Source organism: Acomys minous (genome assembly GCF_964271855.1).
Source record: "Acomys minous genome assembly, chromosome: 16".
Taxonomy (NCBI): domain Eukaryota; kingdom Metazoa; phylum Chordata; class Mammalia; order Rodentia; family Muridae; genus Acomys; species Acomys minous.
Window position 1 is genome coordinate 127,597 of NC_140498.1, and position 22,999 is coordinate 150,595.

Genomic DNA, 22,999 nt, shown 5'->3' on the forward strand with positions numbered 1-22,999 from the left:
GGCATGAGTGGTGTATGTGTGCATGTGAAGTGTGTGTGTGTGTGTGTGTGTGTGTGTGTGTGTGTGTCCGTGTGTCCATGTGCATAGGCTTGCACATAGAGGCAGGAAAGGCTGTATGAGTGTTGCCTTAAGCTACCTTTGTTCCTAGCCACTGGTTGTCTCCACAACTGGCTGTGGGTGCATGTTGCTCCTTATCTGGGGACTTTCTGAATGACAGAGACCAGGGCCTGATCTCTCACTGAGGTTGAGCCCAAAGGTCAGCCTTACTGAGTGACAACAGAGGAGCCTTGCATTGCTTCATACTTTAGGCTCCTGCCGTGACTGATGAGTGGACATGGTGCTCGGGCTGAGTGTGGGAGGTCCTCAGTATGTCTAGGAGGGAAGACTGGAACCCCAAGCTCTCCAGGGTTCTGGCTAGCTTAGGCAAAGTGGAGGCCACATCTGGGCAGGAATGCAGGAGGTGGGCCAGGCCGGTCTGAGACAGGCAGGGTGGTGTTGGTGGGGTGAACAGCTAGTGGGTAATGCGAATGCCCTTGTGCTAGACTTTGCAGTAAGCACCCCATCTCTCCCCTCTAGGCGTTCTTCTGGATATCCAGCAGCACTTTGGGGTCAAGGACCGGGGCGCCGGCTTGCTGCAGTCAGGTGAGGCCTCTTCCTCTCTCACTGCCCACGCAGGGAAGGCTGACTCTGCTCAGTCTTCATACCCTTGCTCTATTCTGCCCTTGCTTCAGAATGAGCATGGCCATTGCAGCAAAATCCCACTATTGCCAATCCCCAACAGGCCCTGTCCTAAGCCTCAGCTGCTTTTCCTGTGAAGCAAAGCGCATGCATCTGCCCCAAGTGGGTATTAGACAACAGAGAACATGGGTTGGGGCGGATCCCCACCAAGGAAGCCCTTCCTTTGGGTTTGAAGGTGTCATTGGTACCCAGTGTCTTGGCCTAGTTGTTGATCTGGGTGATGCCAGCTGAACCTCAGCGGCCTGTTTCTGTCATTGTCCCTCCCTTCTCTCCTTCATTCTGATCCACTTAGGAATCACCTTTTGAATGACAAGCGATGCCACCACCTGTCAGCTTCTGAGGAATGTGAGGTCCTGAGTCCTATCTAGGCTCAGCCTGAGGGTCCCTGACTCACCTCCCCAAGGGCCATCAGAGGCAGGACCTGAGGTCTTGTGGGCTATGGCAAATACAGCAGAGGATGTAGAGAAAAATCACAGTGCAGCTGTCCCAGCCTGCCAGTTTTCCTTCAGGAGGTAGAGACCATGTCTCCCTTATCCTTGCCCTACTTTTCAGGGCCCCCATAGGAGCTGTACTCTTGGCTCCCTGGCCTCCCCACTGGCTTTGGCTATACTACCATGACCTAAGCGGCTCTTGAAGGCCTGATGGAGACTCGATCCAGTATGGGCTCTCAGGATGTCTGATCCTGTCTGGGCTCCAACCTTGTTGTGTGAGTCGAGCCTGTCTCTGGGCCCTTGGTCCTGGAGTTCATCTGGCTGTGAGCGCTAGACTGGCTGGTGTGTGGGAGAGCTCTGATTTGCATTCCAGCCCATGAACCCTTCTCCAGCCTGGCTGTTCTGGGAGGGTGGAGATGGAGGGAATCTGCCTTGGAACCTGCCTGACCTGTCTAGGTGGCATTCCATATGCACAATGGCCCCTAGAGCTCACAGAATGACATGGTACACAGCGCACAGCCCAGGCGCCTCAGCGAGTGCCCAGACCCTTGTCCCTTGGCAAAAATTCTGGGTAGGGTCTTATGGCTTGGATAGAGAACTATTTATTGGCTCTAAACCCCAAACTTAAGTGGGAGCAAAGCTGTGTAGTCTCACGTCCCCTCATAGTAGTCAGGACCCTACTCTAGCAGCTGTAGCCTCTACCCAAGCTATGAGCCCAGGGCCTTCTAACCCCTTCCTGGCCTCTCTGGTTGGGATGCTGTGCAGGCCCCTGTGCACAGTGACCACCCAGAGGTCCTAGCCAATGGTGATATGGGAAGAGTAGACTACACAGCTTTCCTAGATCCTGGCTCCTACCCCACATGGTTCCTGAGTTTTCTGGAACCTAGGGTTGAGTCTTGTCTCTCTCGTCCTAGCCTTGCTGGTGATCTGGAGGGAGGCTGCACCCCAGCTTCCTTCATCAACTTCCTTGAGTGTAGTCAGTCCTACCTGGCCTCTTAGGGACATGGAGGGAATATCAGCCCCAGAAGCATGTGGGAGGTCAAGTCCTGTTTTCTTCATCAGGACCTCCCAAGCTGGATTCTTGCTTCATGAGAGGGCACATGGTGCCTACTGACCTCTGGGGACCTGGCTGGAAGTAGACAGGTCCTCCACAAGTATGGTCTCCTTTGATTCTCCCAGAACCCTAAGGCTCCCTTTGCCAAGTTTACTTGCTGGTGAAGGAGGTGGTCCAAGGGAGGGGAGCAACTTGCTGAGGTCTTGCTGCAAAAGGACTCTGTCTATGCAGGCTCCTGCCCATGTGGCTTATAGAGTCTGAATGTCTGGCATCACAGTGTCCCACAGTGGGTACCTCTGGGCTCAGATGAGAATTGCCAGTCTTCTCAGAGTCTTGTGAGTCCTTGCTCCATGGTCTTGACCTGCTGTTTACTGTAACACAGCTGGGATAGCTCTCTGTAGTGTCCTCACCCTCTTGGCCATTGGAGCTAAGAAGCTGGACAAGCTCAACCAGGATGTGACTCAGTGGGTACCAGAACAAGGCACCTAATTGGCCTGTGCCCCAGGCAGCTGTCTCTTCCCTGAGCCTGATAAGGTCAGAGCTGGTGGAGGGCGCCAGCTAGGTGTTGCTGCTTGCCCGGATCAAAGGGCCAGGACTGAGAACAGCACCAGCTTATTTGTGGGCTCCAGGGGTTTTGGGGATTGGAGATAGAGGGTTTGGCTTGGGTCTGCCCTTTCAGTTACTCCCTGGGAAGCTGTCCATTGTTAGCATCCCCTTGCACAGCCCTGCTCAGCTTGGCCTCTGTGGCAGCCCACAGTAGAACTCTACCCATTGGGGGACCCCCATAGCCCACAATGAAAGGGGCAGCAGCTACTCAACCTGATGCTTGGCATGCCCTGGCCTGGGTGTTAATTATGCTTAGACCCTGCTGGCAAGCAGATCCCCTTTGTCAATGGGAATAGAAAACACCATTCAGATACCTCTCAGGTGTAGGGCACATGGGAGGCTGGGTGGATAGCAGAGTGTGCACCTAGCTGTTGCTGGTGGCAGGTGGGAAAGGCTCCCCTGAGGAGGGAACATTTCAGTGGGGCTTTTTCATTCGTAGGAAGGGACATCTGGTCAGTTTGTCAGTAGACAGATGTCAGGACCTCACCCCCACCCCCACTCCCACCCACCTTGTTCTCCAAGCTTGAAAAAATATGAAGAGAAAACCTGTTTAAGTTACATAGCTGTACTTGAAAGCTAAAGCTAACAGGGAATTCCCAGGTGCTGGAAGCAAAGAGCTGAAGCCAAAATCTGGACTGGGAGATGGAGCTGAAGTCATGCGTCTCAGAGCACTGAGGGCAGTTGTATGTACTGGGCACTTGGCAGTGTTCTTAATGACATTTTCACAGAATTTCAAACGTACGCAAAAGCAGGCTAACACAACAGGCATCCCCGTAGGCTAGTTCTATAGTTAGACCACTGCATTGCTGGTCATCCTCCAGGCTGGGGGCTTTTTTACCGGAAGCTTGGGCCAATGCTGGCCTGGGCTCCCAGGGTCACGAGGCTGACTCAGTTTCCCTGCAGAACTCAGGGACACTCTCTGATCCCAAGCTTGTCCAGGCTGGCAGGCAGCTCAGATGGTAGAGTGCCTGCCTCCAGCTTTCTGCAAAGACCCTGGTGCCAGTCCCAGTGCCCTAGAACTGCTGCTCATAACATCTGTTTCCAGGGACCCCAGTGAAAGTCAATCCAAGTGGCTCTTTAGGGAAGCCTTCGTGATCCAGAGCCAGCATGGACACAGGCGACAGCTCTCCCTGAAGACAAGCCCACATTCAAAATGAATAGTGCACATAGCAAGACAGATTATATGATGTAATGGTAGAGCACTTGCCTCACAGGGGCAAGGCCTCGGGTTCCATTCTCAGCACCAGGGGAAAAAACAGAGGCCACAGGCAACTCATCTTTGTGGGAGGCAGGCACGTGGTTCTGGAAACAGCCTGAAGAACTATAGAGAGTAGTCTTGTTTTTAGTGACTTTTAAAAATAGGTATAACTAGCCAAGTATGGCAGCTCACACCTGAACTCCCAAACATTTAAGAGATTGAGCCAGGAGAATTACTGTGAGTTTTGGGCTAGCCTGGGCTACAGAACACATTCCAGGATAGCCTGAGCTAGAGTGAGACCCTGTCTCAAAAAAGCCCTGGAAATGCTTAGTTTGCAAAGCTCAAAGGAAGTTATGATATAGATCATATATGTGCTAATATATATTAGCAAAAAATGAAAAGAGAAGAGGAAGATGTTTAAAATACCTGAAATTAATAGAAGTTTTTTAAAAAACTAAGTACAAAATAAGGTGAATATTAGATGACTTAATGAGTAAATTAGACCCAGTTGAAGAGAAAATAAACAAATTAGAAGATGAACCTGAGGGAATCAGTGTCAGTGTAACACAGAGAAGGGGCAGTAAGTGTGATGGCTGTTTGTGATGCTACCTGGTCTTTGTGACCTGTGACTGGTCAGCCATGAGCCTTCCCAACAGGAGACTGGAGGAAGAGGAGGCAGAAGAATCAGTAGGACATTCCTGTGAAGGGGTTAAAGGCTGCCTAAGGTTCCTCCTGGGTCCTTGTCCTGGAAGAATAGAGAGCCAGAGAAAGCTTGGGAGCAGGGCAGGTCCGTGTAGTTGTTTCATGTTCACGCTGTTGCCCAGTGCAGAATGGATGGCAGAGGAGGTTGGAGGGTTTGTGGGGCTACAGGAAGTGCCAGGATGGGTACAGATGGAGGAAGAGCTGGCTCAGAGTGAAACCAGACAGTGTCTTCAGGCCTTGCTCCTCGCCCATCTTGATCATGTTCTGTTTCAGCAGACTTAGGGTCCACAGGCAAAGCTGGGCAGCCCCATAGCCACCCACCTATGGCCGGAGAGGCCTGCAGAGGCTTTCTGTCTAAAGTAGAGTGTGAGGAGAGCTGTTCTTCCTGCATGAGGGTTGAGTGTGGAGGGACCCCAGGCACCACAGTGAGGCTATGTGTGTCCTGTGTCTTCCCATCGCCTAGGGTGGCCTGGGCTGGGCCTGGATGGCAGAGGCTGCCCACGTCTGTCTGAGCATCCTCCCTGCCCACAGGATGTGGAGTGTGATGTGTCTTCTCGAAATAGCAGCCAGCTGGAATCTGGACTTGGGAAACATAGCCCTGGTTTAGCGAGGCCAAGAAGGGGCAGGTGGTAGGCTCCATGGCCAAAGTGGCTCGCTAGCAACTACCTTGCCGTCTCCTACTCTTGATGCCACTTTCTGGGGTGAGACAGGTGACCCTGCCTGTGTGGTGAGAGTGGCATCTCCTACCATGGATAGGGCTACTGCTGTGATTGCCTGTAACACGCAGGGCCCCTGTGAGACTTTGCTCCCACCTTTGGAATGTTGTAAGCACACTGAGCCCTGTGTCAGCCACAGGAGGTAGATGACACCTCAGGAGTGTCATCCAACATGTAAGTGTTCCGTCACTGAGCTATGTCCTAAGCAATTTTCATTTTACTTTGAAGGCAAAGTCTTTGCTATATAACCCAGGCTGGCCTGGAACCTGCTTTGTAGCTCAAATTGGTCTCAGACTTGCAATCTCCTGCTTCAGTCTCTTAAGTTCTAAGATTACATATGTGCATCATCCATGTTCTAGATTCCTGGCACACACAGACACACACACACACACACACACACACACACATACACACACACACACACCCTGCCCAGGCTCCCTTCCATCTTTTTCTGATGGCCTTGAGCCAGCTCTGTGAAGGAGAGTGAGGCTTAGCGCCTGAGCTCTGATGCTGAGCTGAACTCCTCCCATCAGCAGTAGCCAGGGTACCCTGCCCCCTCTGCCTGGCTCCTTGCCCTACTGCTCCATTGTCTGAGACCTGTGGGCTCAGCAAGCGTGAGCTGAGTGAGGTGTTCCCCACACTCTGGCCACAGGATGTCCTCTTGTATGCGGGAACTGCCGGGAAAGCCACTCTGCCTACATTGAGGTGGGGGGCGGGGCAGCCAGTCTGGTCTGAAAGCTCTCCTCCCACACAGACCATGGGGCCAGGGTGGACAGCGCAGGAAGCTTCTCGCCCTTGCTGGTCTTTATTTCCAGCACAGCCGCCTGCTCGCTTTGTAAGCCTCTCAGTGCCCATTGTTCCAGGGGCCATAGTCCACTGTCCTTTGCCTGGGCTGTTCCTCCTGTCCCTATCCTGACAGTGCATTGCCTGCCTCTGCTGGCCAGCAATGTCCCTGAGGGCTGGGAGGAGCCTGAGGGATGACCGACACATTCCTGACCCTGGATTCCTTTGTTCTTAAGGGAAAAGCTCTTAGGTGGGGAGAGCTAGCTATGTCATCCTTGGTGTATTCTTCTACCCTTTTGGGCCTTGGTGGTCCCAGCTGTAATGTGGGTGAAGAAAAACAAGGCTCAAGTTTCCTGATACAGTGGAGGACGAGGGGGCGTGGCAAAAATGGTGGCAGGTGGAAACAGGTGCAGTGCTGTTTACAGGAGCCTACCCTGTAAGCCCTGCCCACTGCATGAGCAAAAATCCATGAGTGGGAGAGCCAGAAGGCTGCCCTATTGAAGACAGTGCAGTGTGGCCAAGGCCTGGGTACCTGCTTCAGGTTCCTTCAATGGCCCAAAGGCAGGGGAGCTTTTCCAAATGCTCCTCCTCATAAGGGTGGGATAGGGACATGCTGTGGGTCAGAATGGGAGCCCAGTCCTGGTGTGTAGGGCCTTGTCTCCCTCAGTGGTCCTCTCATACCACAGCCTAACCCATCTTCTGCTGTTCCGGCACACCCTGAACATTCTCTGACCTCTGGGCCATATGTGGGGACCATCTCCTTCCCAGTCTAGCACCGAGTGATGTGATTTAGAGCAGGAACTTTAGAGTCAGCTAAACTAAGGTTTAATTCTGGCTCAGACATACAGTTGCCATGTGACATCACTTCTCTGTAAGACGAAGTTAAGAGCAGGAATTGACTGAGATAATGAATGCATATGCCAAGAGTGTGTCTGGGCCTGATCTGTAATAAGTGATGCATCAGTGACAACTGTAGGTGTTATTAACAATAAGCATCAACAAAACAAAACAAAAAAATAAGCATCATGCCACATTAACCATCACACAGTATGACTAGAAGACTTGAAAAATATATATACACATACATGTATATGTATACATGCACACACATATATATAGTGTAGTCCTTATTGTGAACTCCTAGGCATGTTTCATTGCCCACTTTGACATCAGCAGGGTTTGGTCCTCCTTACTGGTACCGAGGCTTTAAGGACATCGAACTGTGCAATTCATGGATGAGCCTCCATGCTGGCTAGACAACCTGTTCTGATTTCCTCTGTCCACTCCCCACCCAGCTCAGACAGGCATACAGAAGGCAGTTGTTCCTCTTCCCCTAAACATGTGTAAGCCCATTGCTGCGACTAAGCTTTTCCTTGTCTACATCCTGATCTGAGCTACAGGCAGATCTTGGGAGGTGCGGCCGGCGGACAAGAAAGCATTCTTTCTGTAGATGTAAGGAAATAATATTGGCCCTGGCTAATGTAAACAAGAGCCTTGTTGACCCAGGCTGCACCTCCACGGCAGGGCGTGAAGCACCTTCCCCCGCAATGCCTCATCCAGTGCTCAAGCCACCAGAGCAGCAGCTATTTTTATCTTCATTTTACAGATGAGGAAGTTGGCGTGGAGAGCTGGCTCAGGCTGGCTCATGAGAGTTGATTGTTAAATTTTTAGGAATTGTGTGAGCTGCTTGTTAGACACAGCCATTGTTCAGGACTAAATTATATAAACTTACAACTGAGTGAGTTGTATTAAAAGAAGCTGATAAGTACTCAGAGCTCATCACTTCCTAATTACTTTGCTACACTGGGCTATTATCAGTGTGCTTAAGGTAAACTCCTTTTATCCGAATGGTGGAAACTCCCGTGACTGGACAAGGTACTGAACTCTGAGCCTCACATTTTTTTTGGTAGCTTGGCCTCAGCTGGGTGAGAGTGTTTACACTGTGGAGATACACAATCCCGAGGCATCTTGGAGCCCCTCCTCTGCCCCGTTTTTAGAGAACCTGTTGTTACACATTTACCAGCACACCAATGAAGCTGAGACACAGATATTGTGACCTGGCGAAGGATCCTAGCTAAGAAGGCCAGAGCCAGGTTTGAACCCCAGGTAGGGTGTCTCTGAGGCATATGATCTGATTGTGCCCAAAGCCTAAAACACAGACCTGAATTACTAGGTCCCCAACCTGTGTTTTCAAGTCAAGCAGAGAGAAGGACCCTTCATGCTACTCTGCACAGCCCACTTTGCCCTGCTCACGGCATCCCTCCTCCCTTCATTGCTCCTCCCTCCTAAATAGTGTCTCCCCAGGGGCTGCTAAGCACACAAGAGCCCAGCAGGCAGAGGTCAGTGTTGTCTGGCCATCTGCCGGCTGGCAGTGGGACTGCCTTCCACGGGACAGAGGGGGCTGCCTCTCTGTGCGGTTGGCCTCTACCCTGCCTTACCTGCGCCTCTTTATCTCACCGGGTACACCAAACCCCGCCCATCGCCAACGCTGGCATTCTAAGTCCCTGAAGACTCTGCCCTGCTCTTGTCCCAGCAGAACAAAACCAGGTCATTAGTTCTTTGTCCAGCATCCCCTGTCTTGCCCAGGGAGGATCCCACCCTATCTGGCCTCTCAACCGCGTCTTCCACCCCTCCCCCCTCCATCCTTCTGCTGCAGACACTCTGGCCTCTTTCCTGCCCCTCAAACATGTTAAGTGCACTCCTGCCTCCGCCCCCCAATACTTATGTGAATATTTCCTTGCCTCCTGCAGCTCTTTGCTGAGGTGAAACTTTTCAGACTCTTTAATACTGTATGGTCTGTGTTCTCTTTTATACATCTATTTTGCATAAAAATTTATTGTAATGTTCCTCATACTCTGAGGCAACACTAGATTCTGGCTATATGCAACAGCGAAAGATGTTCTCAGGGGATCCAAACAGGAATGGCCAATGCAGCATCCGTATCTCAGTCACATGGGATGACTTGTTTTTGCCAGATATTTTTTTTAAGATTCATTTATTTATCATTCATATATGTGTTCTGTTTTCATGCACACCAGAAGAGGGAATCAAATCTCATTGTGGATAGTTGTGAGCCACCATGTGGTTGCTTGGAATTGAACTCAGGTCCTCTGGAAGAACAGCAAGTACTCTTACCTGCTGAGCCATCTCTTCAGCCCCTTTGCCAGATTTTTAAAAAATTTATTTATTTATTTATTATACTTTATTCATATTGCATCCTGACTGTTATCCCCTTGCTTGTATATTAATTCCACTGTGGCTATAGGATCTTCCCTGTGAGCTTGGTTTCTGGGTTTTAGCACATCTTCATGCCCTTCCTCCATCTGCTCAGTGGCTGCTTCTTGCCACCCCTTTCCCCAGGCCCTGGTCCTACATACACATCTCTCTAACCCCTGTACCTGTCCTTTGATCCGGCTAGCATTCCTCACTATCTTACACAACCTGTTAATGATTGCTGGCTATTGTGCTATTTATGTGTTTTTCTTTCTTAGACTATTAGTCCAGGCAGGGAGAAATCTTGTGTTCAGATTCCCAAACACCTAATGCTAGTATGTTGTAGATGCCCAGCTTTAGTTACTAGTTGGCTTCTGTGAAGAAACACCATAGCCAAGGCAACTTATCAAAGTGTGGTGGTTTGATGAGGATGGCCCTCACAGGCTCACAGATCTGAGTGCTTGGTTCCCAGCTGGCCGGCTGTGTAGGAGGGATTAGGAGATGTGGCCTTGTTGGAGGAGGTGTACCATGGGGATGAGCCTTGAGGTTTCAAAGGCCTACACCATCCTAGTTAGCTTGCTCTCTGCCTCCAATTTTTGGATAAGACGTGAGCTTTCAGCTACTGCTCCAGCACCATGCCTGCCTGCCTGCTGCCTCCACACTCCCCATGATGGTCCTGGACCTCACCCTCCAACACTGTTAAGGAAGTCCCCAGTTAAATGCTCTCTTTTGCCTTTGTTACAGTGTCTCTTCACAGCAATAGGATAGTAACTAAGATGTGCCCGTCCCTCTAGCTGCTGAGTGAATAGGATACATGCATGCTTGAGTGAATAAGCGAACGGCAGGCTTTACATTGCTCAGGCTAGCCTCTGCAGCCTGCTGGGAGTGAGGGCGGCAGAGTGACCTGCAGATTGTCCAGACTAAGTTTGCCCTGATTTGCTGAGTGACCTTAGGTAGTTAGATCCCTGACCTGTCTGAATCTCTCTTTCTCTTTCATATTTGTAAAGATTTAAAATTTTATGTGTATGAATGTTTCCCTGCATGTATGAGCACTGCATGTGTGCTTGGTGACTATAGAAGTCAGAGGAGGACATCAGATCCCCTGGCATAGGAGTTACATATAATTGTGAGCTACCACATGGGTGCTGGGAATTGAACCTGAGTCTTCTGTAAGAGCAACAATTGTTCTTAACCTCTGAGCCATCTCTCCAGCCCTTCTCTCAAGTGTAATACAGAGAGTAACGCAGGCCAGGCATGGTGGTACACACTTTTAATCCCAGCAGTCGGGAGGCAGAGGCAGGAGGAATTCTGTGAGTTTGAGGCCAGCCTGGGTTACATAGCATGCTCCAGGACAACCAGGGCTACATAGTGATACCTGTCTCAAAACAAATGAAGCACTGTGGGCTGGGGATATAGCTTTTTGGTAGAGTGCTTGCCTAGTGTACATGAGGCCCTGGGGTTGATCCCCAGCAACACATAAACTAGGTATGGTGGTGCACACCTCTAAACCTAGAACTTGAGAAATAGAGGGTGGTAAGATCCAAAGTTCAAAGTCATCCTTGGCTACATAGCAAAGTTAAGCCCAGCTGGGGCTACAGGAAACCTTGTCTCAAAAAGCAAGCATGCAAAACAAACGGCAAAGCAGACAAAGAATCCATTTCCACTGGGACATTTACTGCCAGTAGGACCTTGGTAAGTCATCTTCTACCCAAGTCTTGCCTTCATCTATAGGTGGGACACCCCTGGAGGTGGTGTGGTAGGCCTTGCACTAGCATTCTGTGGCTCAGAGGATATGGAATAAGCTGGGGGCAATAGAAGAAATGAAGTCCCCAAATCCTTTAGTCCCATACATACACCCTGCCTGCTCTGTGTGCCAGGCGCTGAAATTGTCCTCCCAGGACTGCTGCTTCTGCCTGGATCCAGGCTGAGCTGTGTCCTAGCCAGGACCAGTACACCCTCCAGCTCTCCTCTCTTTTTTCCACAGTGTTCATCTGCAGCTTCATGGTGGCTGCCCCCATCTTTGGCTACCTGGGTGATCGCTTCAATAGGAAGGTGATCCTTAGCTGCGGCATCTTCTTCTGGTCGGCCGTCACCTTCTCTAGCTCTTTCATCCCTCAACAGGTGAGGTCCCCCATGGTGCTCCTGTTACCTCCCACCACCACCCCACCCCCCTACTCCCACCCACCCTCACATCCAATGTGCAGGTCCCTCAGGGAGTGCTGGTCTGTGCTTCTGTAGACTGAGGACTGCTCCTGAGTTTCAACCCCAAGGCAAAGCCATGAGTTGGGTTCAATTATAAACCAGCCCCACAGACAAGGCCTTCTCTTTGCTGACCTGGACTAAGAGGCTTGCAGACCTGCATGGTAGCTTGACTCTCTGAGCAGCCTGTAGTTTGACAGGATACCAGGAACAGCGAATAAGTCTGCCCTAGGAATAAGGGCCTGGCTTCCAATCCTGGCCCCTCTCAGCTCTCTTGCTGTACAAACCTAAGCTAGTCTCTGACTCTCTGTTTCTGGCTCATTTTGCTCTTTGATGACCAGTCAACTCCTTGAATCCAAGTCCTAGAGATGCAATCATCAACTCATCGTTGAAGTATTTTCAAAAATCCTGTTGGTTTTCACAGTCCTGGGCTGAATATCCCAATGTTGTTGGCCGCTCAGCTTTGTGACCTGGAGAGATGTATTTCACGTCTCTAAGCCTCAGTTTCCTCATTGTTAAAATGGGAATAATCCTACTAAGGCCGGCCCTCTGTGAGAAGTAATTGAGTTGATGAGTAACCGGCCATGGAGCATGGCCAGCACTCAGAAAATTCTCTTTTCTCTTCATTATTTCCGAGAAAGCCTGTGTAGTCTCATGAGAGCAGTAAGCTTCTCATGGCTAGGAGAATCCAGCCATGTGACAGTGTCTGTGGAGAGCCAACATCTGTTCTCAAGAACTTTCTGTCCATCCCTGTCCTTGAGAAACAGGACTGAAGCTGGTGTGGTGGTGTATGCCTTTAATCCCAGCACTTGGGAGGCAGAGGCAGGTGGATTGCTGTGAGTTTGAGGCCATCTTGGTCTACAGAAGAGTCCAGGGCAGCCAAGGCTAACACAGAGAAACCTTGTCTCAGAAAACCAAAACACAAAAACAAAACAAATAAACAAAAAAACAAAAACAAAACAACAACAACAAAAAAACGCCAGGAGCTTCAGGCTTCCAGGAAGCCAGGACTTACAGTGATGATGGCGCAGGCAGGAAGCCATACCCAAAGATGCAGGGGTGTTGTGTTGAGAGAAGGAGAAGGGTGACACAGCTGGACAGGAAGGCAGAGACCAGGTCAAGGAGGGCCCTGAATGCCAGGCCTGAGCCCTTGCAGACTCCAAAGAACAAGGAGTAGCCAGATGCTCAGAAGTGGACCAGATGGGTCTGCAGAGCTTCAGGCCCAGTACATCGTGGAGCCTTCAGAGCTGTCTGAGCCTTGGCCTGCCCCCAGCTGATAATGATCTAGGCCTTGATACCCTCTGTGTAGGAGAGAAGAGATGAGCAGAGGCAAAGAGAGAGACAGATTCAATTGCTTTATAAACTCATTGTGATCACCATCCAAGCACCACTGGGGCTTTTGGGGGACATTGGCAAAGTGATTTTAAAGTTAATTTGGCACAGGAAATGCTTCAAGCAGCCAAGAACAATGAAAAATAACAAGGAATGGGTTTGCCCTATCAGTTGTCAAAGCAATGGCCATTTTGGCTAAAGCAGCCAAGGGCCAGACTAAGTAAAGATTGATCCATGAAGCAAGGCCCTGGGGAGGGGGGAGGCAGTGCTGGCTGAGGGCACATCTCTCACCAGTGGCTCCAGGGAAAAGGGATGACCTCTCATGACTGAAAAATCAATTATGGTACTATGTCAGCCATGATGCAGAATAAACTTCAAATGGGGAAGTGAAAGCCAAAGCAAGACTGAGAAGCCTAAACTATAAACCAACAACAACAACAAGAACAACAAAGACAATAGCTGGTAGGAAAATAAGCAAAGGGTTGTCAAGGCATTCCAGAACATTCCCAGTGGCCAATGAATGGAGGAGGAGATAGTTCAGCCTCTGCAGCAATCAGAGAAATGCAAAGCAAAACAATAATGAGATAACAGTTCACACGGCTGGATCGGCAACAACTAAAAAGGCTGACAATACCAAGTGTTAGTACAGCTGTGGGGAAGCCCAGACGCCTAGCTGCTGGTGGGAGTGTAAATTTGTGGAGCCTCTTTGGAGATCAGAATGGCAAGATACTGTAAATTCCTGCTGTGTCCCTGCATGGCCCAGCTTCTGTCTGGAGGAACACAGCCAAGAAAAACTCCAGAATGTGGACAAACAAGTGTGAGGATTCTCCTAGGGGAGAAAAAGATGGAAAGAGAGCTCAGTGGTTTGGGGTAGCTACTGCTCTTCCAAGCAAAACCAACTTTGATTCCCAGCTCCCCATACAGGGAAATCCAACTTCCTCTCCTGGCTTCTGGCACTGTTCGTGCGTGCGCCATACGTAAACACACTCGTATACACATAATTAAAAGCAAATCTTTAAAAAAAAAAAAAGAAAAGAAAAAAAGAGCATCTGGACAGATGGCTCAGTAGATAAGAGCTCTTGTGTGGAAGAATGAGGCCCTGAGTTGGATGCCCAGAAGCCTGTGTAAGAGCCAAGTGTTGTGCTGTGCTCCTATAATCCTGGGGCTGGGAAGAGTGGGGACAGCTGACTTCTGTGGGCTCACTGACCAACCAGTCTAGTGAAACTGGTAGGCTCAAGATTCAATGAGACTCCTTATTTCAAAAATATATATAATGGAGACCAGTAATAGAGTAAAACACACCAACATTGACTCCTGGCCTCTATGTATACCTGCAAACACTCGTGCACACATTCCTCATGTGCACACACACAAAGAAAAGGAAGGAAGAAATGACTCAGATGACCACCACTGGCCCTGTGTAGACACTCAGAGTGCACTCATAGTGAGTGGCTAGTAGAAAAATGAACTGGCATCAGTCATCATGCATATATCTCAAAAAAATATTGAAGCATGTTGTGAGATTTTAAAAAAATGTGGAGCAGCCTCCTCTCTGTCCATTTGTTGGAAGCACAGAGGGAACAGGAAGTGCTGTTTCTTGGCACTTACCTGCACAGGATTGGGCAAACACAGCATCAAGCTGGCAGCCCCGTGGGGGGGGGGGGACAGAGTTGCCTTAGCATGCTAGACTGTTGAGAAAGATTGATGGCTCTCCAAATTGTTTCAAACATGAAAGAGAATAAGATGTTTTTGTACTTTGGGGCTGGAGAAGGCTTTCTTGAACAAGGCATGGAGGGGGAAAAAAAAATCAAGATTTGACAGTATCAAATTAGGTATCAGGAAGCCCGTGAATGGTGCAATCGGGTAAACAGAGGAAAGAGAAGGCTGAGAACAATGGAGGCACAGATGACAAAAGATCTAGTCCTGTGATTTAGAAAAAGCAAATATAAATCTATATGAAAAAGACAAGACAACCCAATAGAAAAACAGGCAAATGCTGTGGGCAGTTGGTCTGCAGGGAAAGGAATTGTCAGGGCCCAGGGAGAGTGAGATGAGGTCAATGCAGAGGGTCAGCAGTCCCCACCAGAGACAGCCAGGGTCCGGAGAGGTGGCTGGAGATGGCTGGAGAGAGACAACAGGGACAGCAGGGGAGAAATGGATGTGGGCAATGCTGGACAGATGGGTAGTAAGGGTGGGGCAGGTAAACCATGGCCAGCCTGGGTTCTCGGGCCCTGGGCAGCTGGGGGCCAGAGGAGGGCCAGTCCATATCAAAGGCGTTGGACCACTGGCAACTGACATGGCCACACCCTTCCCCCCATTGCTAGACTTTAATGTGTGCATTCGGAGAGGAGCTTTGAGCCTAGTAGGCAGCAGTGCCCACTCCCCACGCACACTCTGGGTACTCAGTGAGGTCAGGTTTGGTCCAGCCTCCCTGCTTGGGGGAGGGGCACAGAGCAAAGGTGACTTTTGAATCCTGAAGTGAGGCCAGAGATGCAAAGATGCCCCCAAGTGAACAATAGTCCCCCAGTGCTTCTAGGGACCCAGAACCCTGTCTTCTCCCAACCTGGGAATGACCAATCCCAGTCACATCCATCATTTTGAGTGGTACCCAGGGCGCTGTATGGGCTGTGGCTATGCCACTGTCAGGCTAGACCTGGGTTTCATCTCTTCCCTGGCTCTTGGACCTTGCCAGGACTGGAGTGTAATGGGATAGGGATGAGCAAGCCTAGGAATTGTGGGTCCCCCAACATCCTCTGTCCTCCTCCACAGTACTTCTGGCTGCTGGTCCTGTCCCGAGGGCTAGTAGGTATTGGTGAAGCCAGCTACTCCACCATAGCACCCACCATCATCGGCGACTTGTTTACCAAGAACACGCGCACACTTATGCTGTCAGTCTTCTATTTTGCCATCCCACTGGGCAGGTAAGTGTGGAGTGCCACAATTAGTGGGAAGAGTGCCAAGGTCCCCTAGACTTCACCAACCCCATTTTAAGCACAGGGAACCAGGCAGCTGCTGTAGAGGACTCTTGGACCTGCTCTTCCATAGGCTGGGTGGGTGGGAGGAAAGCAAGAACTTCCCACTGAGCATGGCTGCTCTGTCTGACATGTGTCTGTCTTGTTTGCAGCGGCCTGGGCTACATCACGGGTTCCAGTGTAAAGCAGGCAGCTGGAGACTGGCATTGGGCCCTGAGGGTAAGGTCTAGGGTCTAAACCCAACCCCCCCCCCCCCACCCGTTTAGCTCCTTACTCCAGTCCTTGCTCCCAGAGGCCAGGCTTTGACTGTCCCCCTGCACTAGCGTGAGCTCTGACGTCTTGTCTCTCTCATCAGTTCAGGCTGAGGTTTCAGGGCAGTCAGACAGTCCTGTAACCCACAGGGCCTCAGTCAAGGGTGGGAACCCTACCTCCAACCCGGGAGTGGAGAGGATGAGGACTCTCTCACCGTGCCAGGAAATTCCAGGTCCACAGTGCAGCTTCCTGCTTCCAGCCCTGGCTCTGTTCTAGGGAGAGGTTGGAACAGGACCTCTGTGTGGGGGCCCTTAGGGTCTGGAGCCACTTCCTGTTCTGTTGGAGGGTTGGGGCAAGTCACCAAGGCCCCAGGACAGTGCAATCGGAGGAAACAGAGATCCCCCGTCTCTTAGAGGACCGGAAGCTTAAGACAAAGTGTTTTTTCCTCAAAAGCAGGAAGGAAGCAGCCACTGTGGAATTTTATGATGGGGAGGAAGGGTGAGCCATAGGGTGGGATGGGGTGCATGTAGAAGACCTCCCCAGCCCACAACGCCCCAGCTGGGGGAAACAAGCTGGCGTTTGGTTATGTGTAGAGAGAAGCTTGCGGACTTCATTCTTTTTTTTTTTTCCCCGAGACATGGTTTCTCTGTGTAGCCTTGGCTGTCCTGTACTCACTTTGTAGACTAGGCTGGCCTTGAACTCACAGCTATCTGCCCACTTCTACCTCCTTGAGTGCTGGGATTACAGGCATGTGCTGCTGTTCTTAATCCTGGGCCCTCCTGTGGAGTATAGACATGGTCAATTTGGCATTCAAATTTCACATTTCCGGTCCTACCAGGTGTCCCCTGTCCTGGGCATGATCACAGGGACGCTCATTCTCATCCTGGTCCCAGCCACTAAGAGAGGCCATGCTGATCAACTCGGAGGGCAGCTCAAAGCACGGACCTCGTGGCTCCGAGACATGAAGGCCCTGATCCGCAAGTGAGTGCTGCTGTGCAGGTGTGGTAGGAGGAGGCCTGGCTGACAGTGTGGGCCCACCCACACTCAACTGCCATCTCCACTGCCTGTGGTGCCGAATGACATTTTGGCCTGAGAGTTTATTGTTCCTGCACCCTGGACCCTCACCTGGGCCCGTGAAAGCACATTTCTTTCTGGGGGAGGCAGCAGGTGGCTAGCTGTTGGGGAACAGGCTGCCTCCTGGGCTCTGGTGTAAGTAAGGGCTGGCTGCTGCTCCAGCTGAGTTTCCCTCCCTGGATTCTCCCCCAGCCGCAGTTACGTGTTCTCCTCCCTGGCCACATCCGCTGTGTCCTTCGCCACAGGGGCCCTGGGCATGTGGATTCCCCTCTATCTGCACCGCGCTCAAGTTGTACAAAAGACAGCAGAGACTTGCAACAGCCCGCCCTGTGGAGCCAAAGACAGGTAAAGCCTGGACCCAAGGGACTGGATGCCACTGTCTCAACCATGGCCAAATCACACTCTACTGTCTTGTTCCCACAGCCTCATCTTTGGGGCCATCACCTGCTTTACCGGCTTTCTGGGGGTCGTCACAGGCGCGGGAGCCACTCGCTGGTGCCGCCTGCGGACTCAGCGCGCTGACCCACTGGTGTGTGCCGTGGGCATGCTGGGATCTGCCATCTTCATCTGCCTCATCTTTGTGGCTGCCAAAACCAGCATTGTGGGCGCTTATGTGAGTCCACAGGAGGTTGGGCTGGGGGGCGGGGGGCATGCAGTCTTACTTGCTGGACCCTCTGTTCTTGTAGGGATGGGCCTATGTCCCTGCCCTTTGTCCCTCATGGTTGCTTTCTCCTCTGTGAACAGATCTGCATCTTTGTTGGGGAGACACTGCTGTTTTCCAACTGGGCCATCACTGCAGACATCCTCATGGTGAGCCAGGAAGGCCACAGTCACCTTGTGCTGGCTGATTCAGGCTTCTAAACTTCATTGGGGTAGCTTAGGAGGGTGAAGAGTAAGTAGTGCTTGTTGGTGGAAGAGGGGAACATAGAGTCAGGGAAGGGACCAGAGATATATGGGGTTCAGATCTGGGAAGGGAGGGCCTGGAAATGGAATTAAGCAGGTAGATGTGGGGGTGCAGAGGCAGGGTTCTCTCCAGTTTCAGGTTTATGGCTAGGAGGCTGGTGGTGCCAGGCTGGCACTGAAATGGTGCTGCCTGCCAGCACTCCTCCCCCAGGAGTTGAGTGTCCTTGCATTCTGCTTTGCCAGCTCAGGCCGGGTCCCAGGCTGGGTCCCAGGCGTGCCTGCTGGGTGCCTGCGGCTGGCTGGACAGACAGAGGCTGTCTTTACAGGGCCAACAATGGCCTCTAGACCAGCAGGCCAGGGACAAAGGGCTGTCTGAGCGGCCTGCTTGGGCCTGTGTTCCTGGGTGGGGACAGGAGGAACAGGGGATGGGCTGTGGGCCTAGTGACTCGTAGCTCTGAGTGAAGCGGGGGTCGGGGTGGCAGGAGTGAGTGTGACTCCTGCTCTTGGTCAGGGTGGAGTGGGGGGGCCTCTAGATCCGGGTCAGAAGACTCCAGAGGACTGGAGATAGAGTGGCAGGTGGTGAGGCAGGGGAATAAATACCCTCTGCCCACTTAGGGGCTGCTGCCCAGGCCAGGAGGCCAGAGTTTGGGGGTCTCGGTATTCCCTGCATTCTGGGAAGCCTGCCTTACTCCACTCTATACTTTCCCACATAACTGTGTCCCTCACTAGTGCCTCTGTTTCCCACCCATTATACCCTCACTGTAGAGGTGGTAGGCCAAGTGCCTCCACAAGGGCAGGGATGGGTCACTACATAACCTCTAAGTGTAGAGGGTGGCAAGACCGAATCAAGTGGCTGTGGTGCTGGGCAGCATGCCTTCCCCTGACAACACCCCCACCCCTAGAGTCCCTGAGAGCTGTTGGCAGGGTCTGGGTCCCAGGGAAATCATGTCCCAGTTTCATTAAGTGTCCCAGCTAAGTGACTAATTAGTAGTGGAAATGGGGCCATGCAATATCCTTGGATCCAGATGACCCGTGTCTTCTCACCACCAGCAGGGTACTCTGAGAGTGCTGGCTGCTCACAGTGTGCACAGTGACAGGTGTCGTGGACAGTGAGAGTAGATAGAGCTTAGGGCTGGGGGCACCTGATACTGTGTTTGTGTCTTGGTCTCTCCTGTCTTAAAGTGGGGGCAGGGCCTGCTCTGTTTAGTTCAGATGAGCTGGGCCCAGTGGTTCTTAGCCTCCAGTGTCGGGGCGCTTGATTTCAAGTATAGGCTCTTTTGGGGTAGGAGTCTAGTTCACATCTTCTCCATCTCAGCCAGCCTGGGCCTTGCTAAGTCCTCATGGGAGGGACCGAGATAGGTGTTTAGCTTATAGAAGGGGAGGGCAGGAAGCCGAGAGGCCCTCAGAAATGAAGGTTCTCTCCAGGAACACAGCAAGCTGAGGCCAGCCTGGGTTAAGCAGGACAGCCCTATCTTTAAAAAAAAAAGAAAGGAAGGAAGGAAGAGTCTTTTAGCTCAGCTCCTCCATGCTCCAAGAGTTCTGGCCTGAAAACCTGTGCCAACTGATAACCAAATCGTGCTCCATGGTTGAATGTGATGGGGAGAGAGGTGCAGAGTCCCATCACTGAGGATGAGGTCCAGGGCCTGTCAGAGCCATCAGGATGTGGACTGAAGCTATGTGCTGTTGGGTGCTGCAAGGCTCCACATAGAAGGGACAGATGGAGAAGAGGCCCCATGGAGCTGACAAAAACAGCCATGCCCACATGGTGAACAGGGAAGTACAGGGCTGGCTGGGAGTGGTGAAGATACCAGAACAGGAAGCTGAGGCTGTGGTGGCTTCAGAAGTGTCATAGTACAGCCAGGTGTGGTGTTGCACACCTTTAAATCCAGCACTCGGTAGGCAGAGGCAGGCAGATCACTGAGTTCGAGACCAGCCTGGTCTACAAAGTGAGTCCAGGATAGCCAAAGAGACCCTCTCTCGAAAACAAAAAACAAAACAAAAAAAGAAGTGTCATAGCCACAGGGATGAGCCTACTGACCTGACCTTTTTCCTGCAGTATGTTGTCATCCCCACTCGACGAGCCACTGCTGTGGCCTTGCAGAGCTTCACCTCCCATCTGCTGGGGGACGCTGGAAGCCCCTACCTCATTGGCTTTGTGAGTGGCTGAGGGCAAGGCTTCCCTGGGGTGGGACAAGGAAGATAGTCTTCTCCTGACACCTGTACCCTAATCTCCACAGATCTCAGACCTAATCCGCCAGAGTACCAAGGACTCCCCACTCTGGGAGTTTCTGAGCCTGGGCTATGCCCTCATGCTGTGCCCTTTTGTTGTGGTCCTGGGTGGCATGTTCTTCCTCGCCACTGCTCTCTTCTTCCTCAGCGATCGTGCCAAGGCTGAGCAGCAGTGAGTAGGGTGGGGTGGGTATGCTGTGAAGCAGGGACTGTGACAGCTTTTACCCTAGGGTGGGGGAGAGACAGTGGGTTACTTTACCCCTATGGCAAGGTGACCTTCTGGAGGCCGAGACCAGCTCTATAACACTTGTCTCCAAGTCTTCCCATGCCTCAGGACAGCCCACAGTGGCCCAGGCTGGCAGATGCCAGGCTCTTTTGTGCTAGCTCTAAATATGGGGTTTCCTCTGGAGTTAACAGGGTTTTAAAGCTGGAGAACCATCCCCTTCTCTCACTTTCTGACTTCTTTCTTCTCTTTTCTCTATTCCTTTCTCTCTCTCTCTCTCCTCTCCTCTCCCTACCCCTGGGCTTTCCCACCTCCCCCTGGGGCTGACGAGGTCTCTGCCCAGCGCCTCCGGTCTACCGGCCCCAGTGATGCGATGTGCCAGAGCCGTGCCTGGGCCCAGTCCCCGCTGATGTGCCACCCTGACCCCCGCCCGTCTCTCCCTCAGGGTGAACCAGCTGGTGATGCCGCCTGCATCCGTGAAAGTCTGAAGTGGTGAGTGCAGTCCAGGAAGCCCCTGTGGGAGGGGTGTGAAGGAACAGGGAACAAAACACCTTCCAAGCCATCTCCAGCTTAAGCATATCCCCTCTGCCCTGGATCTGCCCTTTTCCTTCTGAAATGTTTACAGGGAATCTGTGAATTTGTGGGAGCTGTCTTCTTCCAGTAAATCAGTTCCCTCCTTTCCCTAGAAGGGCTGTGACCATAGGCCAGCCCTGGAACTTGCCAGGAACTGCAGTCCTCTTAAATCTTCCTAGATGTGTCAGGGTGCAAGTCCTACCCTGACCTTCCTAGTGGCTCAGCCCTTAGAGGCTAAAGCTTCCTGGTAATGTAAACCAGGGTCAGAGCCCCAAGCTCACAGCAGTGGCACAACCGCAAAGGAAGCCAGCTTTGGAACAATTCCCAAAGATTCCCCTCTGACCAGACACCCTACCCACAGGTGCCGCTGGGACAGCAATGAACTGCAGTTTAGACTAGGTGAGATCCTCCAGCATCCTGGACCTTCAGGGCTGCCACAAAGCTTCCTGTGTGACTCGCAGCAGCTGGGTACCCACCCTCTCTGGCCCAGGACTGAGTGGCCCTATCTACAAGAAGCTGCATCCTCCTCAGTTAACCTGGAGGACTGTGTGTGCTGGAGCCACTCAGTTGGACACAACTACAGCCCAGGTTGGAGGCTAAAGGGCCAAGAGAGAAGCCAGCCTGCAATGGGTATCTGGGGAGAGCCTAACCTGCCCTTAGCCCATGTGACCTTGAGGGAACCTCTGTCCTCCCTCAGTACAACGAAGGAGCTGGAGCTTCCTCCATTGTGTACCGTGCAAGGCACCCTCCACGGCTTTGAAGAAACAGGTCCTGGGCTGTACGAAGAAGATATGGCCCAGGTCCCCGGACCTCAGTACCGGTTCTGAGGTCCCCCAAAGGCTCTGATCCATGGGACCACTTCCCCACTCTTAGGCCCTGACCTTGGGGACATCAAATTCAGCCTGGCAAATGGAGCTGGGTGCCCCCTGGCTGGAACAGTCACCAGGGAGGAAACTGTCCTTAGCTGGTTCTTCCCAGGTGGGACCACCCCCTTTAGAGGAAGCTGCAGCACTAGGGGTGAAAGCCCTGGCAGGTAGGCAGCTTTTTCTGCCCACACCAGGGGCTGAGAACCTATTTCCTCACCACCACACCCCCCCCCAACTCCTGCAGTCCCCCAGAAGCCACCCCTCCTACAGGATGACATAAGCCCTTTCCAAGGAGTCAGATTGGCTGCCGAAGGCTGTACCCACCTATCCACACTGCTTCTCAACCAACCGCTCACCAGTGCCTGTAGGTAACTGAGGGGCCAGGCCTTCACCTTAGCCTTTGATTATGCTATTCCCCCACACATACAACCCTCCTCTGCAGTCACCTTAGTCACCTCTGGGCACTTATCCTCAGCTTCACTCTCCCTGCACGTTGTGACCAAGGTGGCTCTGGTCCTAGGGTGCCATTTTAACCCATAAGGAACTTCAGAACCAACTTGTACAACAGTCCCTGTGGCTGTCCCCCACTTGCTGACTATGGCTTCAGTGGTACCCACCCAACCAAGTTCTGGGGCACCCTGGGGGCTTGGGCGTGGGTGGGCAGAGGGTGCTATCCCTAAAGACCAGCCTGGCTCCCTCCCTAACCCCAGCAGAGGTCCCAGCTATGTTTTCTTGTTGTACAAGAACCAGGTCCAAGTGTTGCCTCCTCTTCCTTCCGGAAGCTGAACTGCTCCTTTATTTTTTAGAGCTGCTGATTGTGAATCTCAGAGTCTTAAGAGAGAAGCCAAATATATATTCCTCTTGTAAATGAAGAAATAAACCTATTTAAATGTTCTGGTGGCTCTCCAGTGGAACAGCCTGGGAGAGGGGCAGGA

At 51.8% G+C, this 22,999-nt stretch overlaps 1 protein-coding gene across 2 annotated transcripts in view; it reads left to right on the plus strand.

The window, feature by feature from the left end:
- The window catches only part of SPNS2 (SPNS lysolipid transporter 2, sphingosine-1-phosphate), a 37,913-nt gene extending 14,955 nt beyond the window's left edge, over positions 1-22,958 (plus strand). The window contains exons 2-13 of one of the 2 annotated variants that reach the window (XM_084761469.1): positions 577-642; positions 11,426-11,562; positions 15,742-15,893; positions 16,097-16,163; positions 17,035-17,177; positions 17,463-17,615; positions 17,694-17,883; positions 18,015-18,080; positions 20,230-20,328; positions 20,411-20,574; positions 21,071-21,117; positions 21,560-22,958. In XM_084761469.1, coding sequence (XP_084617595.1) covers positions 577-642; positions 11,426-11,562; positions 15,742-15,893; positions 16,097-16,163; positions 17,035-17,177; positions 17,463-17,615; positions 17,694-17,883; positions 18,015-18,080; positions 20,230-20,328; positions 20,411-20,574; positions 21,071-21,113 — 1,280 coding nt within the window. In that variant the 3' untranslated portion in view covers positions 21,114-21,117; positions 21,560-22,958. Of the gene's footprint in view, positions 1-576; positions 643-11,425; positions 11,563-15,741; positions 15,894-16,096; positions 16,164-17,034; positions 17,178-17,462; positions 17,616-17,693; positions 17,884-18,014; positions 18,081-20,229; positions 20,329-20,410; positions 20,575-20,956; positions 21,118-21,559 lie in introns of those variants that run through there. The other variant, XM_084761468.1, reaches the window with a different exon arrangement.
- The last annotated feature ends 41 nt before the right edge of the window (positions 22,959-22,999 follow it).